Here is a 16,100-nt window from a genome sequence, read left to right on the forward strand (position 1 = left end):
CCTTCATAGATTTTAAAGGGTTTCTCATAAGACTTGCTTTTTTAAAAAATACAAATAAATGGTGAGGATTGCTACAACCAAGAGTTCAGAGGGTAGAGTTAGATTATTTAGACAATATTATTTAAGTTACAATTTTAACAACATTTTATCTTAGAAACACAGACTAAATGACATCAAATTTGTTACTGGGTTGAGTGGATTTAATAGTTCTCTTTAATAGATTGATTTTTTAAATTCTATAATTTATTGTGATGAAAGATCTCATCAAATATTTTGGGGGCTGGGGTTGCCTGTGATATATAATGATACCAATTTTTGAAGTAAAACTGATATGAATTGTGATATTGGGTTTAATGTGACACTTTATTATATGAACAAATTAGATAGTGGTGGAAGTGCTGATAACACTCTTTTGAAATATCATCAGCTATAAAGTACTGCACCACTGCTTTCTTTATAAGCAGAACTTAAATAAATCTATTTAATGATCCTATACATTTTCTTTCCTCCATGTAACACTATATTCCGGCCTGCTATAATCTGCAATTATTTCCTTTTCCCCAAGGAGAACATTTTGCTGAAGAAATAAAAGCCATTTCAGGCACAATCAGCCCCTCTGTTTCCTAAGACATTTTTTTTAATTGTAAAAGACTGAGGGAGACTCTTTTTGATGACTCTACTGTATTTTACTATTGAACAGTAATGAGCTCCTACTTCTTAAAAATGCATCCAGGAGACCATGCATTCAAGGCGCCACTGTCAAAATATGCACATACATGATTGATTACCCAATTTATTGGTGATATTGTATATGCCATCATAGTGTAGTTTAAATGATTTTGACAAGTACAGAAAAGTGTCATTGACAGGTGCAGAAATAAATGATGGGTTTAAGCTTTCAAATGTTTTTACAGCATTTCACTGACTGGCAGGTCGATAAATTAAAATTATAGTTGTAGCATCAGGCCTGAAAGCACAACTGCTGTAGATTACAAAAATAGCGCTGTGGAAACTTTGTGTACTCTCCAGAGAAGTAGCCTGGAGGGCTTTGGGGAAAAAAATGAAGCAAATACAGTTGGTAAAGAAATCATTAATTTTGTGGTAGCACTGTCTGAGTCTTAAAAAAACCCAAAAAAGTAGATTTTTAGAAGAAAATTGGCTTTATCTCCTTATCCCTTTTTCCCTGCAGACATAGAGAAAATTGAAACCACATCATCAAAAGACAGGCATTGAATTGGCCATTAGTAATTCCATGATGTTTGATGGGCATATTTAAAGCTTAGGGACAATTTCTTGTTAACCTTCCCTTAGTTTCAACACTATACATGGATTTTAGCTTGTCATACTGTCACCATGATCCCATCAAGTCTAACTGAGAAAACTTTAAGACATCACTCACTCACTAATTTCGACATTCTTAAAGAAAATGCGATTTCATCAGGCATTTTCTTTACATTCTTATTTCATTCTATTCAAGTCTTGCATATTTTCAAGTCATGCCTGAACTTCTGCAGCCGCTTTATAAGTCGCTCACCTTGGATAACATCACTCTTCAGTTAAAGCAAAACAGTCAAGCAGGTATACATCACTGAATGGCTCCACTTCACCCATAGAATGAGCAGAAAGCTCCTTGTATTAGGATAATTTCTCAATACAGATTCTCCCTGAATTTGCCAACCTTATCTTTTGTCTTTTCCTGAATCTTCCTAGCTCACTAGACTGGAATGTCTGATATGCTGGGTACGGTGCCTTCTCTGCTGCCACTCATCCAACTCTGTCTCCCAGGAATGCCATTTTAATAGCTCCGTATTGAATTCTTACCTCACCTTGAAGAAAAACTCAGCTCCTACTTTTGTCTTGAAAATTTTCCTAATAATCTGACCAGTTTCTTTAACTTCTCAATTCATAAATACTTCATAGACAGCTATCATTTGATGGCATTAATATAGATCTGCTTTTGCTTTTATGTGCTCTCTACCAACCATCCCTAAATTAGCATTGCTTTCCCTCTTTCATGTTCCTATTATTAAAGTTTTTAATATTGTACTCCATATTTTATATCACTCTAAGTACAGTCCAGAATTGTCTTCCTGTCTTCAGGCTGCTGTTTTGGTTTTTCTTGTCTCTCTTCCTCAGCGATCTCCCCTAGTAAGGCAGTCTATCACTCCTGTGCTGATTTCACTCTTCTGAATTGAGAATTTGATTCTCTTAACACTTCTAAAATATTCAGGCCTTTGGATTCAATTGGTTAACATTTCTGTGATTCAGTGAAACTTTAGAAAAGATTTATAATATAACTTAATTGCTGCACAGAATGTTTTTAATAATTGGTATTTATTTCCTGTTTACTATGTCAGACACTAAGTATTATCTCATTCATAACAGCTGTTAAGAGTTAGTTATGACCTGGCATGGTGGCTCATGCCTGTAACCCCAGTACTTTTGGAGGATGAGGTGGGAAGATTGCTTGAAACCAGGAGTTTAAGAACGGCCTGTCCAACACATTGAGATCCCATTTCTACAAAAGATAAGAATTAGCCAGGTGTGGTGGCTCATGCCTATAGTTCCGGCTACTTGGGAAGCTGAGGAGGGAGGATCACCTGAGGCTGGGAGGTTGAGGCTGCAGTGACTGTGATTGCACCACTGAACTCCAACCTGGGAGACAGAGTAAGAACCTGTCTCAAAAAAAATTACTTAATAATAATAAAAGGTTAGTTACTTACTACCTTAGGTGAGCAAATGGAGACTCAGGAAAGTTAAATTGCCAAAGCCATCTATCTAGGAAGTGGCAGAATGGGATTCAGAGGAAGGAAATCAAATTACAGAACTTGTGCTGTTAAAGTAAGTGGCTAATACTATAATCATATATAGCATCTGTTACTAAATATGAAGTTTCCTACAAAACCTGGGTAAATGTAAAATAATGTGAATCTTTAACCTAATAAGAACGTCAAGGTTTAATAAAGTTTTCATAACAGCAGAAGTATATTGAAGATCTAAATTCTGCTTCAAGACTGGAAAGAAAAGAGAGGAAAATATCCCTCAAGGAAAACGGTTTCGCAAACTACAGCTGTTAGCAATTATAAGATCATTTTTGGATGCAGGGCAAGCTTTGTTGCCCTGACAGTATTTACTCTTTCTTTTTTGGATTTAGTAGAATAGATCCTGTGCATCTCAAAGTATTTAGGAGATCCAGGCTTGGCTGGGCCATGCTTAGCTCACACATACAGTCATTGCTTCACTAGAGATAAATATAATAATTCTGATATTTTTATCCTTGATGTATTCTTTTTACATATTTCTTTTTATAATTTTATATTTTCTAATGTTAACTTTGTGGGTGCACAGTAGGCATGTGTATTTGTAGGGTATATAAGATATTTTCACACAGACATGCAATGTGTAATAATCACATCGGGGAGAATGTGGTGTCCATTCTCCCAAGCATTTATGCTTTGTGTTACAAACAATCCAATTACACTCACAGAGTTACTTAAGATGTACAATTATGTTCTTATTGACTATAGTCACCCTGTTGTGCAATCAAATGGGTCTTATTCATTCTTTCTAAATTTTTTTGTATCCATTAACCATCCCCCTGGCCCCGCCGTGATGTATTCTTAAAGATCTTCCAACCAAAACTAGGAAATACTATATTCTGAGATACATAACTTTTAAATTGTTCTGAGTTATTTAAATTATTCTGATACACAGAAAAAAATCTAAAGTTTTTTTACCCACTTAATAAACATCCTCATAGTAAAGCTACTTATGAAAAGCTTCATCAAATGAAAAATTGGTATAAATCAATATTTAATTTCAAATTACAACTAATTCATATTAAAGTCTTCTTAAAAGTTCAACTTCATGATGAAGAGACAAGAAGAAATAATTCATGTGGAGTTTCCTTTGGTGCTGTGAGTGTATGTTCAAAGTGGCTCAGTGTCTGCAAGGTATCAACAGTCAGTGCTTGAAGAAACTTCATGCATTTTTTGACATGTAATTTTACAGTGGATACCTCAACCTTCAAATGAAGGATCTTTGATTCCTTCTTATTTGTATTTTTCATTAAAAAGTTGTAAATAGCTTTTTCAAGGCAAGACTAGTTTTAAACTAAGATTTATATATAAGACTCTTAATTGAGATGATCACTCTGTGCTTATTCACCTTTCTTTTTTTTTATTTTTTGAGACGGAGTCTTTGTCTGCCAGGCTGGAGTGCAGTGGAATGATCCTGACTCACTGCAACCTCTGACTCCCTGGTTCAAGTGATTCTCCTGCCTCTGCCTCCCGAGTAGCTAGGATTACAGGCATACACCACCATGTCTAGCTAACTTTTGTATTTTTAGTAGAGCCGGGGTTTCACCATGTTGGCCAGGATGATCTCGATCTCCTGACCTCGTGATCCGCCAGCCTCGGCCTCCCAAAATGCTGGAATTACAGGCGTGAGCCACAGCACCTGGCCTTATTCACCTTTCTAAATGAAAACTTGATGACTGTTTTCTCTCAGCTTATTTCCAAGATCAGATTCTATCTGATGCAACGTTGAAAGGAACCATTCTCCTAGTAGAATTTTATTATATTAATTGCTCCAAAATATAATGTTTCAAGGATGATTGGAATATGAGCCCCCAAACTTTAGCCCTCCATTAAAAAGCAAGGTTGCTTAACATCTTAAAAAAAGTTAAGGTGGGCAAGAACTTTAATATTCAAATTTATTTTATAAATGTATTTTATTTATAATAATATAAACATATTCAATATTATGCATTTATAATAAATTTAAATATAATAGTAAATATATAATATACTTACAATAGTTTAAAACAGAAAATATTACTATTTAATAAACAGACATTTATTAAATATTGCATTTATATTATGTAATATTTTGAAGTTTAGAATTTATTATGATCCCAGCTTTAGGTCTAAGATGACATCAGAATGAATTTATATGTACTTTGGCATAGGCAGTGTGGAGGCTTCCATGGCATTTATTCTGGGCTCTTTGCATCTATCCTGGTCTCTGTTAAGTGAACTCCAAGATAGTTCTAGTTCAATGTGGCTGCCTCCACCACATGCATTTAAAACAGGGAGGGATTATGAGATATTCTATTTCAAAGATTTTCTGAAGGGACTCCAGAGATGATAAGTGTTTATAATGACAACTTGCACATGTGTGTATGGAAAAAAATAGAGGGGGATGGAAGCACCTTGTAGATGATGGCTTCCAGGCCTCACTGGTATCAGAATCACCTAGGTAGCTTTGGAAAACACTGCCGCTGTTGATCTACCTGGGCAAACAGAATCACACTTTGGGATGAGCCTTCATGCCTCACTCTAGGTGTATTAGAGGGAAACTACATTAAATGAACACTGGTGGGGGAGCGGGTTTCCCCCTCAATGGTATTTTAGAAATCATTTCCTGGTGCATATGAAGAAAGTTCTTTTTATGTCATATATATAGCTGCAGCTCAGAGACCTGAGATTTCACTCAACAACTTTTCACAAGTCCATGATCTTTCTCAGTAAGGAAATAATTTTCTGTAACTTTCTTTGACAGTTTTTTTTTCCATTGCAATATTCAGATTGGGTCTATGTTGTGACCAAAGCATTTTATTTCAAAATTAGTACAGCACATTTATCCAGGGAAGAATTTGGCTCCTGAATTTATTTTAAGATGAGATGCATATTAAAATGTATCAATATTCCTACTTAAAAAATTTAAATGACAGTTACCAGTATTCATCATTAAAATCTGAAACATCTGTACTCATATTGCTTGATAACTCATTTCATGACAATTTTTATTTTTCCCCAATATAATAACTTCTGTTGGTTTTTATAATGAGACTTTTGTTTTTTATAATGTAACTCAAAACACTGCCTATAAAAATGGAGATTTATTCTATGAACTATTTTAAAGGTTTCTGATTGACTCTTTATAACATGATACATAAATATACCTTTCAGAATTGTAATAATAGCTAACATTTATGAGCAATTCTTATGTGCCAAAAACTATGCTAAATGTTTGATATAAATTATCTAAATCTTGTAAGCTCCGTTTCACAAACAAGAACCTGAAGCTTGGGAGTTTAAGTAATTGCCTAAACTAACACATCTAGCTTGTAAGTGTCCGAGTCTATGAGAGCGAAAGCAACTTTCACCAGTGCATATTAACAAATACTTTAAGACACTGATGGGCAGTGGACTGAAGTATGCAATATTTAGCAGTGATTTATTCATTAATATAATTCACACATTTTTATTGAACATAGAATTAAAATTAATGTGAGTGCGGTGTGCTGGGTCAAATTCAATGTTACATACTCACATATCAACTGATATAATAAACCATAGACCATGCACTTATTCTGGCATGTGACTATGGATTAAAAGTCATAAATTTGATCATCATGGAGGATGGGAGGCAGGACTGGACTGCAGTTCTCACTCGGACAGACAGAGCAGCATGAAGAGGCTCGTGTGGTGAATTTTAGCTCCAGATCAACTGCAAGAACGAACCAGCCATCCCAAGAGGACCCACAGACCCTCTGAAGGAGGTAGAGTGCACCTGCAGGACCCAGGAGACACCCCAAATACTGTAAGTGCCCCAACTGCAGAAGTGGGAAAGGGAGATCCTCCTCTCCAGAACTCACACCCCCCACTAGAGAAACTGAAGGTCTGTTTGCGGAAGAAATTTCTGACCTTATCTAGAGCTGAGTCAATTTCAAGAGCTGAGTGAAATACAGGGGTAGAGGAAGCAGAGGGAAAGGCCCTGGGAGTGTGCTGGGTCTTCAAGCAGGCCATTCCTGCCTGGCACCACAGGGATCCATCAGAAGAGTGACCAGAGGAGTGAGGAAAAACACCACAGGGAGAAGGAAATCTCCAGCCGAACTTTGTAGCAACTTGAAAGGGGCAACAAGCCTCCTGGCCAAAACTCAAGGGAGAGTGGGAATCCAGTGTGCAGACTCCACAGGCTGGGGAAGAACCAAACCCTTTTCTTTCGCAGCTGGGAGGCAGATAGCCTGGGGCAAGTTCTCAAGCCTGGCTCCCCCACTGCCTGGAAACCAACTTGGGGCTGTTAGTGGTGGCATGGTGGGAGTGAGACTGGCCCTTTGGTTTGCATGGGAGCTGGTTAAGCCCTGTGTCTGCCAGTTTTCTCTCACTTCTCTGACAACCTGCATAACTCAGAAGAGGCAGGCATAATCCTTCTAGGTACACAACTCCATTGACCTGGAAACCTCATCCCCATCCCCCACAGCAGCCACAGCAAGATCCATCCAAGGACAGTCTGAGCTCAGACATGCCTAGCCTTGCCCCCACCTGATGGTCCTCCCCTACTCAGCCTGGTAACTGAAGACAAAGGGCATACAATCTTGGGAGTTCTAGGGCCTCACCCACCACTGGTTCCTTTCCATACTACTACAGCTGATGCTCCCTGGAAAGTGCCACCTCCCAGCAGAAGGCCAACCAGCACAAAAATAGAGCATTAAACCACCAAAGCTAAGAATCCTGACAGAGTCCATTCATCACAGGACTCTGCAGACAACCCCCAGTACCAGCCTGGAGCTGGGTGGACTTGCTGGGTGGCTAGACCCAGAAGAGGGACAACAATCACTGTAGTTTGGCTCACAGGAAGCCACATCCATAGGGAAAGGTGGAGAGTATTACATCAAGGGAACTCCCTGTGGGACAAAAGAATCTGGACAACAGCCTTCAGTCCTAGACCTTCCCTCTGACAGAGCCTACCCAAATGAGAAGGAACCAGAAAACCAACTCAGGTAATATGACAAAACAAGGCTCTTTAACACCCCCCAAAATCACACCAGTGCACCAGCAATGGATCCAAACTAAGAAGAAATCCCTGATTTACCTGAAAAAGAGTTTAGGAGGTTAGTTATTAAGCTAATCAGGGAGGCACCAGAGAAAGGTAAAGCCCAATGCAAGGAAGTCCAAAAAGTGATATAAGAAGTGAAGGGAGAAATATTCAAGGAAATAGATAGCATAAAGAAAAAAAACAATAAATTCAGGAAACACTGGACACACAGAAATGCAAAATGCTCTGGAAAGTCTCAGCAATAGAAATGAACAAGTAGAAGAAAGAAATTCAGAGTTCAAAGACAAGGCCTTCAAATTAAACCAATCCAACCATGACAAATAAGAAAATATGAACAAAGCTTCTAAGAAGTCTGGTATTATGTTAAATGTGACCAAACCTAAGAATAACCAGTGTTCCTGAGGAAGAAGAGAAATCTAAAAGTTTGGAAAACATATTTGGGGGAATAATCGAGGAAAACTTCCCTGGCCTTGCTAGAGAACTAGACATCCAAATACAAGAAGCACAAAGAACCCCTGGGAAATTCATCACAAAAATATCATCGCGTAGGTACATTGTCCTCAGGTTATCTAAAGTTAAGATGAATGAAAGAATCTTAAGAGATGTGAGACAGAAGCACCAGGTAACCTATAAAGGAAAACCTATCAGATTAACAGCAGATTTCTCAGCAGAAACCCTACAAACTACAAGGGATTGGGGCCCTATCTTCAGTCTCCTTAAACACAACAACTATCAGCCAAGAATTTTGTATCCAGTGAAACTAAGCATCATATATAAAGGAAAGATACCATCTTTCTCAGACAAACAAATGCTGAGAGAATTTGCCAGTACCAAACCACCACTACAAGCATTGCTAAAAGGAGCTCTAAATCTTGAAACGAGTCCTGGAAACATATCAAAACAGAACTTCTTTAAAGCATTAATCAAACAGGACCTAGAAAACAAAAATACAAGTTAAAAAGAAAAAAACCAAAAACAAAACCAAGGTACACAGGCAACAAATGGCATGATGAATGCAACAGTAGCTCACATCTCAATACTAAACATTGAATGTAACTGGCCTAAATGCTTTACTTAAAAGATACAGAACTGCAGAATGGATAAGAACTCACCAACCAACTCTCTGCTGCCTTCAGGAGACTCACCTAATACATAAAGACTCATATAAACTTAAAGTAAAGGGGTGGAAAAAGGCATTTTATACAAATGGACACCAAAAGTGAGCAGGGGTAGCTATTCTTATATCAGATAAAAGAAACTTTAAAACAACAGCAGTTAAAAGAGACAAAGAGGGACATTATACATTGGTAAAATACCTTGTCCAACAGGAAAATATCACAATCCTAAACATATATGCACCTAACACTGGAGCTTCCAAATTTATAAAACAATTACTAATAGACCTAAGAAATGTGATAGACAGCAACACAGTAATAGTGGGGAACTTCAGTACTCCACTGACAGCACTAGACAGGTCATCAAGACAGAAAGTCAACAAAGAAACAATGGATTTAGACTATACCTTGGAACAAATGGACTTAACAGATATATACAGAACATTTCATCAAACAACTCCAGAATACACATTCTATTCAACAGAGTGCATGGGACTTTCTCTAAAATAGACCATATGACAGGCCATAAAATGAGCCTCAATAAATTTCAGAAAATTGAAATTACATCAAGCACTCTCTCAGACCACAGTGGAATAAAAGTGGAAATCAACTCCAAAAGGAATCTTCAAAACCATGCAAATATATTGAAATTAAATAGCCTGCTCCTGAATGAGCATTGAGCCAAAAACAAAATTAAGATGGAAATTTAAAAATTATTTGAACTGAACGACAATAATGACACAACCTATCAAAACCTCTGGGATACAGCAAAGATGGTGCTAAAAGGAAAGTTCATAGCCCTAAATGCCTACATCAAAAAGACTAAAAGAGCACAAACTAACATTCTAAGGTCACACCTCAAGGAACAAGAGAAACAAGAACAAACCAAAACTAAAACAAACCCAGTAGAAGAAAGGAAATAACCAAGATCAGAACAGAACTAAATAAAATTGAAATAAGAAACAATACAAAAGACAAATGAAACAAAAAGCTAGTTCTTTGGAAAGATAAATACAATTAATAGACCATTAACAAAATTAACCAAGAAAAGAAGAGAGAAAATCCAAATAACCTCATTAAGAAATGAAACAGGAGGTATTACAACTGACACCACTGAAATACAAAAGATCATCCAACGCTACTATGAACACCTTTATGCACATAAACTAGAAAACCTAGAAGAGATGGATAAATTCCTGAAAAAAATACAATCCTCTTGGCTTAAATCAGGAAGAATTAGATACCCTGAACAGACCAACAACAAGCAGGGAGATTGAAATGGTAATTTAAAAATTAACAACCAAAAAAATGTCCAGGACCGGATGGATTCACAGCAGAATTCTACCAGACATTCAAAGAAGAATTGGTACCAATCTTTTGACACTATTCCACAAGACAGAGAAAGAAGAAACCCTCCCTAATTTATTCTATGTAGCCAGCATCACCCTAATACCAAAACCAGGAAAGGACATAATCAAAAAAGAAACTACAGACCAATATCCTTGATAAACATAGAATGCTAAAATCCTTAACAAAATACTAGCTAATGGAATCCAATAACATATCAAAAAGATAACCCACCATGATCAAATAAGTTTCATACCAGGGATGCAGGGATGGTTTAACATATGCAAGTCAATAAATGTGATATACCACATAAAGATAATTAAAAATAAAAATCACATGATAACCTCAATAGATGCAGAAAAAGCATTCGACAAAATCCAGCATCCTTTTATGGTTAAAACTCTCATCCCTCAATGTAATAAAAGCCATCTATGAAAAACCCACAGGCAACATAATACTGAATGGGGAAAAGTTAAAAGCATTCCCTCTGAGAACTGAAACAAGAAAAGGATGCCCACTCTCACCACTCCTCTTCACATAGCACTGGAAGTCCTAGCCAGAGCAACTAGACAAGAGAAAGAAATAAAAGGCATATAAATCGGTAAAGAGGAAGTAACACTGTCACTGTTTTTGCTAACAATATGATTGTTTTTCTTGAAAACCCTAGAGACTCCTCCATAAAGCTCCTAGAACTGATAAAAGAATTCAACAAGGTTTCTGGATACAAGATTAACGTACACAAATCAGTAGCTCTGCTACACACCAACAGCGACCAACCTAAGAATCAAATAGAAAATGCAACCCACATTACAATGGTTGCAAAAAAATTTAAAATACTTAGGAATATACCTAATCAAGGAGTCAAAAAACCTCTACAAGGAAAACTACAAAACACTGCTGAAAGAGACCACAGACGACACAAACAAATGGAAACACTTCCCATGCTCATGGATGGGTAGAATCAATATTGTGAAAATGACCACACTGCCAAAAGCAGTCTACAAATTCAATGCAATCCTCATCAAAATACCACCATCATTCTTCACATAATTAGAAAAAACAATTCTAAAATTCATATGGAACCAAAAAAGAGCCCGCATAGCCAAAACGAGACTAAGCAAAAAGAACAAATCTGGAGGCATCACACTACCTGATTTCATACTATATTATAAGGCAATAGTCACCAAAACAGCATGGTACTGATATAAAAATAGGCACATAGACCAATGGAACAGAGAAGAGAACCCAGAAATAAACCCAAATACTTACAGCCAAATGATCTTCGACAAAGCAAGCAAAAATATAAAGTGGGGAAAAGGACACCCTATTTAACAAATAGTACTGGGATAATTGGCAAGCCACATGTAGGAGAATGAAACTGGATCCTCCTCTCTCACTTTATACACAAATCAACTCAAGATGGATTAAAGACTTAAATCTGAGACCTGAAACTATAAACATTCTAGAAGATAACATTGGAAAAAACCTTATAGACATTGGCCTAGATTTCATGACGAAGAACCCAAAAGCAAATTCAATAAAAACAAAGATAAATAGTTAAGACTTAATTAAACTAAAGAGCTTTTGCATGGCAAAAGGAATAGTCAGCAGAGTGAACAGACAACCCACAGAGTGGGAGAAAATCTTCACAATCTATACATCTGACAAAGGACTAATATCCAGAATCTACAATGAACTCAATCAAATCAGTAAGAAAAATACAAACAGCCCATCAAAAAGTGGGTTAATGACATGAATAGACAGTATTCAAATGAAGATATACAAAGGGCCAAGAAACATGAAAAAATGATCAGCATCACTAATGATCAGGGGAATGCAAATCAAAACCACAATGCAATACTACCTTACTTCTGCAAGAACGACCATAATCAAAAAATCAAAACACAGTAGATGGTGGAGTGGATGCAGTGAACAGGGAACACTTCTACACTGCTGGTGGGAATGTAAACTAGTGCAACCACTATGGAAAACAGTGTACAGATTCCTTAAAGAACTAACAGTAGAACTACCATTTGATCCAGCAATCTCACTACTGGGTATTGATCCAGAGGAAAAGAAGTCATTATATGAAAAAGGTACTTGCACATGCATGTTTATAGCAGCAGAATTCACAATTGCAGAATCATGGAACCAACCCAAATGCCAATCAATCAAAGAGTGGATAAAGAAATTGTGGTATATATTTATATGATGGAATACTAAGCAGCCATAAAATGAAATGAATTAATGGCATTTGCAATAACCTGGATGAGACTGGAGACTATTATTCTAAGTGAAGTAACTCAGGAATGGAAAAGCAAACATCGTATGTGTTCACTGATAAGTGGGAGCTAAGCTATGAAGATGGAAAAGCATAAGAACAATACAATGGACTTTGGGGACTTGGTGGGGGGGAAGGTTGGGAGTGGGGTGAGGGATAAAAAGCTACAAATATGATGCAGTGTATACTGCTTGGGGGATGGGTGTACCAAAATTTCACCAATTACCACTAAAGAACTTACTCATGTAGTCAAATATCACCTATACCCCAATAACTTGTGGAAAAAAAGAAATGGGTATAAAGCACCAGGAAAAAATAAGAAAACATTTACTTATAAAAAATAACTTCGAGAGAACAAAAAAGTCATATATTTGAATAATGGTACTTATGAGTAGACTGCCTTGTGCCTAGTATGCTTATATGTGTCCACTGATTCACTTCTGTCCATCTTCTCACTGAACAAGGTAGGAGAGAGACACATACATACTTTTATTTTTTTGAGACAGGGTCTCACTCTGTTCCCTACGCTGTAGTGAAGTGGTGTGATCTTGGTTCATTGTAGCCTCAACCTCCTGGGCTCAAATGATTCTCCTGCCTTAGCTCCCAGGTGGCTAGGACTACAGGCATGGCACCACGGCCAGCTAATTTTTGTATTTTTTTGTAGAGATGACGTTTCACCATGTTGTCCAGCCTGGTCTCAAACTCCTGAACTCAAGTGAGTCGCCCACCTTAGCATACATACTTTTGGACAATCTTATTTAAAATAATTTTCTTTAGGGAATGGAAACATTTAGCTATAAATTAAAATATCCATTCAGCAGAATCATTTGGGTTCCCTTTCACACACTTTTAAGACATAAGCAATATCTTATGTGTGCCATGCTAATTTTCCCACTTTGAGCATTTGCTGAGTGATACATTATTATTATTTTTTGGGGGAAGTTTTTCTCAGGGTTCTAATACTCAGTGCTAAACTCTTGAAAAGTTAAAACAAAGATTACTTAGGGTCTGCCTTTTAAAACAGAAGTATGCAATAAAAAAGGAATTTCATCTCAGAATAACCAGAACAGTAAAGGCTGCACAGAAACTGCATGAAGTGAGGCGTGAAGAGAAGCTATTTCAGGCCTTTTGACTTGAGGGCAGATACATATGCATTCAAACTAAAAGATTTCTTCAGGTGTAGAGATTTTTAACAATAGGAGCTGATGATCAATGTAGGGAAAAAAGCATGCTTTATTACCTTTTTTGGGCCAGACCAACTCGACCTTTCATTTTCCATGTAGTCTTCAAATAAATATATATATTCCATTTTTTGTCTTCCACATCCCCTAACAATTATTTTGATTTCCATGATTTGAGTGGCTTTCTGAAAAGCTTTCATGAAGAGTAGAAAGGAATTGGGAACCATGTTGTTGAATGAGTGATAGAAATATTCAATGGCCATGTACAAAGTAATAAAAGAAAATTGATCTGGTCACTTAAAAATCTAACCCCATTCCATGTTTCTGGTCATTAAGTATCAATATTGTGGCTGCCTATATATGACATTTTTTTTTCCCTCATCAAATATAGCACAATTTCTGTAGGAAAGACATCACATTTTTCACCACTTTTTGATACAATATCATCTATGATATTGATGGTGCAAAAGTCCTTTCATAATACACTTTAATATATTAGTCAAAGGAGTATTTGATCAGATACAAACAACATTGCTTATTCTTAATTAGTTTGAAATGCCTAAAAATAGAACATGTGCACTCATGTAAACAACATATTATTATTATTATTATTTTATTACTATTACTTTTTGAGACAGAGTCTTGTTCTGTCACCCAGGCTGGAGTGCAGTGGTGCAATCTTGGCTCACTGCAACTTCCGCCTCCCAGGTTCAGGCAATTTTCCTGCCTCCCAAGTAGCTGGGATTACAGGTGTATGCCACCATGTCCAGCTACTTTTTGTATTTTTAGTAGAGACAGAGTTTCACCATGTTGGCCAGGCTGGTCTTGAGATCCTGACCTCAGGTGATCTGCTCACCTCCCAAAGTGCTAGGATTACAGGCATGAGCCACCGCGCCCGGCCAACAATATATTATTCTTAAGATATGTTTTCTGACTAAGAAGGATACCGTCAGAGCAGGCAAGCATTCGTCTTATCTAAATTTGCCTGAGGGTTCCTCAGCTTTGGGTGCAGAGAAGCCGTCAATGTGAGTGAGCTGGAGAAATTAAAGTGAAATGAGAGCTAAGGAGAAAAGATAGATATTGATTGTGAAGACAGACTTAGGGAAGGGGGTGAAGAAACAGTGAATAGAATAGATTGAAAAGAAACGGAGTATAGCAATGCGTACACAGGCTTGGAATGGTGAAGCTGTGGCTCAGAGGAATTTTTAGGACCTACGTGAGTATATTTTTGCATGAAGAGAATATGGATGATCGCTGTGTACCTTGTTTAGGCTTTATGGAAGATACAGGATTTCATACACATTCATTAGCTGCATTTCTAAGGTCACAATACAACCTAGGGAGCATTTTAGTTAAGTCTTTATAAATCATAGATACCAACGTTGCATGCAATGATATGTTATGATTATGAATATGAGGTTAAATGACTGAAAATACCATCTCAGAAATTCTTGGTAATTTGAATTAAATAATTAATACTTATAAAGTATTTAAATACATACTTACCCAACAGACAGGAAAGGTTCCTTTGATTCAAGTCTATGAAAAAATATGAAAATTTTCTTTTAATATAACAATTTGCTGTATATTCAAAAATTGTTTTTACATGAACCTGACAAAATTATATTTTTTTGGATGAAAATGCATAATGCAGCACCAGTAAAAAGCTATAAATAATACATTAAGACCTAATCTGGACTAAGTAAATTTGCAGCTGGATTAATGCAGAAGCTACATAAAATGAGAGAGTCTTGGAATGAGGACGTAACATTTAACTGATATATTAAGATGATCATAGTATTAGTTTAATTCTGATTGCATTCTCTGTATCTACCCATTTTCTTTATTCATGGTAATGTGTTTGTAGAAGTTTCTATATATCTATTTGTGGTGGTTGTAATAGTGAAATAATTTATAATGTACTTGTTACATGTTAGCTGAATAACTGATTTACTCCGAAGACAGAAGCAGCATACCATATATAGTTATTTATTGGTCTTAATACCGCTTAGGGTGGGGGTAGTGTCAGATCACAAATTTGGGTTCTTCAGCCTCCTTTGTGTCTTCTAAAAACTGGGTACCTCAGTATCTCAAAGGGAAAGTCTAATCCTGAAGATTGTGGTTCATTTGAGAAAGCCACTTTAAAACATATTCTGTGTCTTATTTTTTTCATTATAAAATGGGTTAGGCTTCTTCCAGCTACTTTTCTAACTTCATAAATTAACTTTCCTTTTTTTTTTTTTTTTTTTTTTTTTACAAAATGTAAGTAAATGAGGAAATAATCCACTTCTAAATAGTTCCTAGATAATAATTAAGGAAACCTGTTGGTAAATG

The 16,100-nt window shown here is 36.6% G+C and overlaps 1 protein-coding gene across 6 annotated transcripts in view; it reads right to left on the reverse strand.

The window, feature by feature from the left end:
- RALYL (RALY RNA binding protein-like) overlaps positions 1-16,100 on the reverse strand; it is a 727,213-nt gene that overhangs the window by 91,996 nt on the left and 619,117 nt on the right. For 5 of the 6 annotated variants that reach the window (XM_011937114.1, XM_011937116.1, XM_011937115.1 and 2 more), the window contains one exon: positions 15,273-15,305. The exons of the other annotated variant lie outside the window; for it this stretch is intronic. In XM_011937114.1, the coding sequence (XP_011792504.1) occupies positions 15,273-15,305 (33 nt within the window). The remainder of the gene's footprint in view (positions 1-15,272; positions 15,306-16,100) is intronic. 6 annotated transcript variants of the gene reach the window in all.

The sequence above is a fragment of the Colobus angolensis genome, unplaced genomic scaffold (genome assembly GCF_000951035.1).
Source record: "Colobus angolensis palliatus isolate OR3802 unplaced genomic scaffold, Cang.pa_1.0 Scaffold16, whole genome shotgun sequence".
Classification (NCBI taxonomy): domain Eukaryota; kingdom Metazoa; phylum Chordata; class Mammalia; order Primates; family Cercopithecidae; genus Colobus; species Colobus angolensis.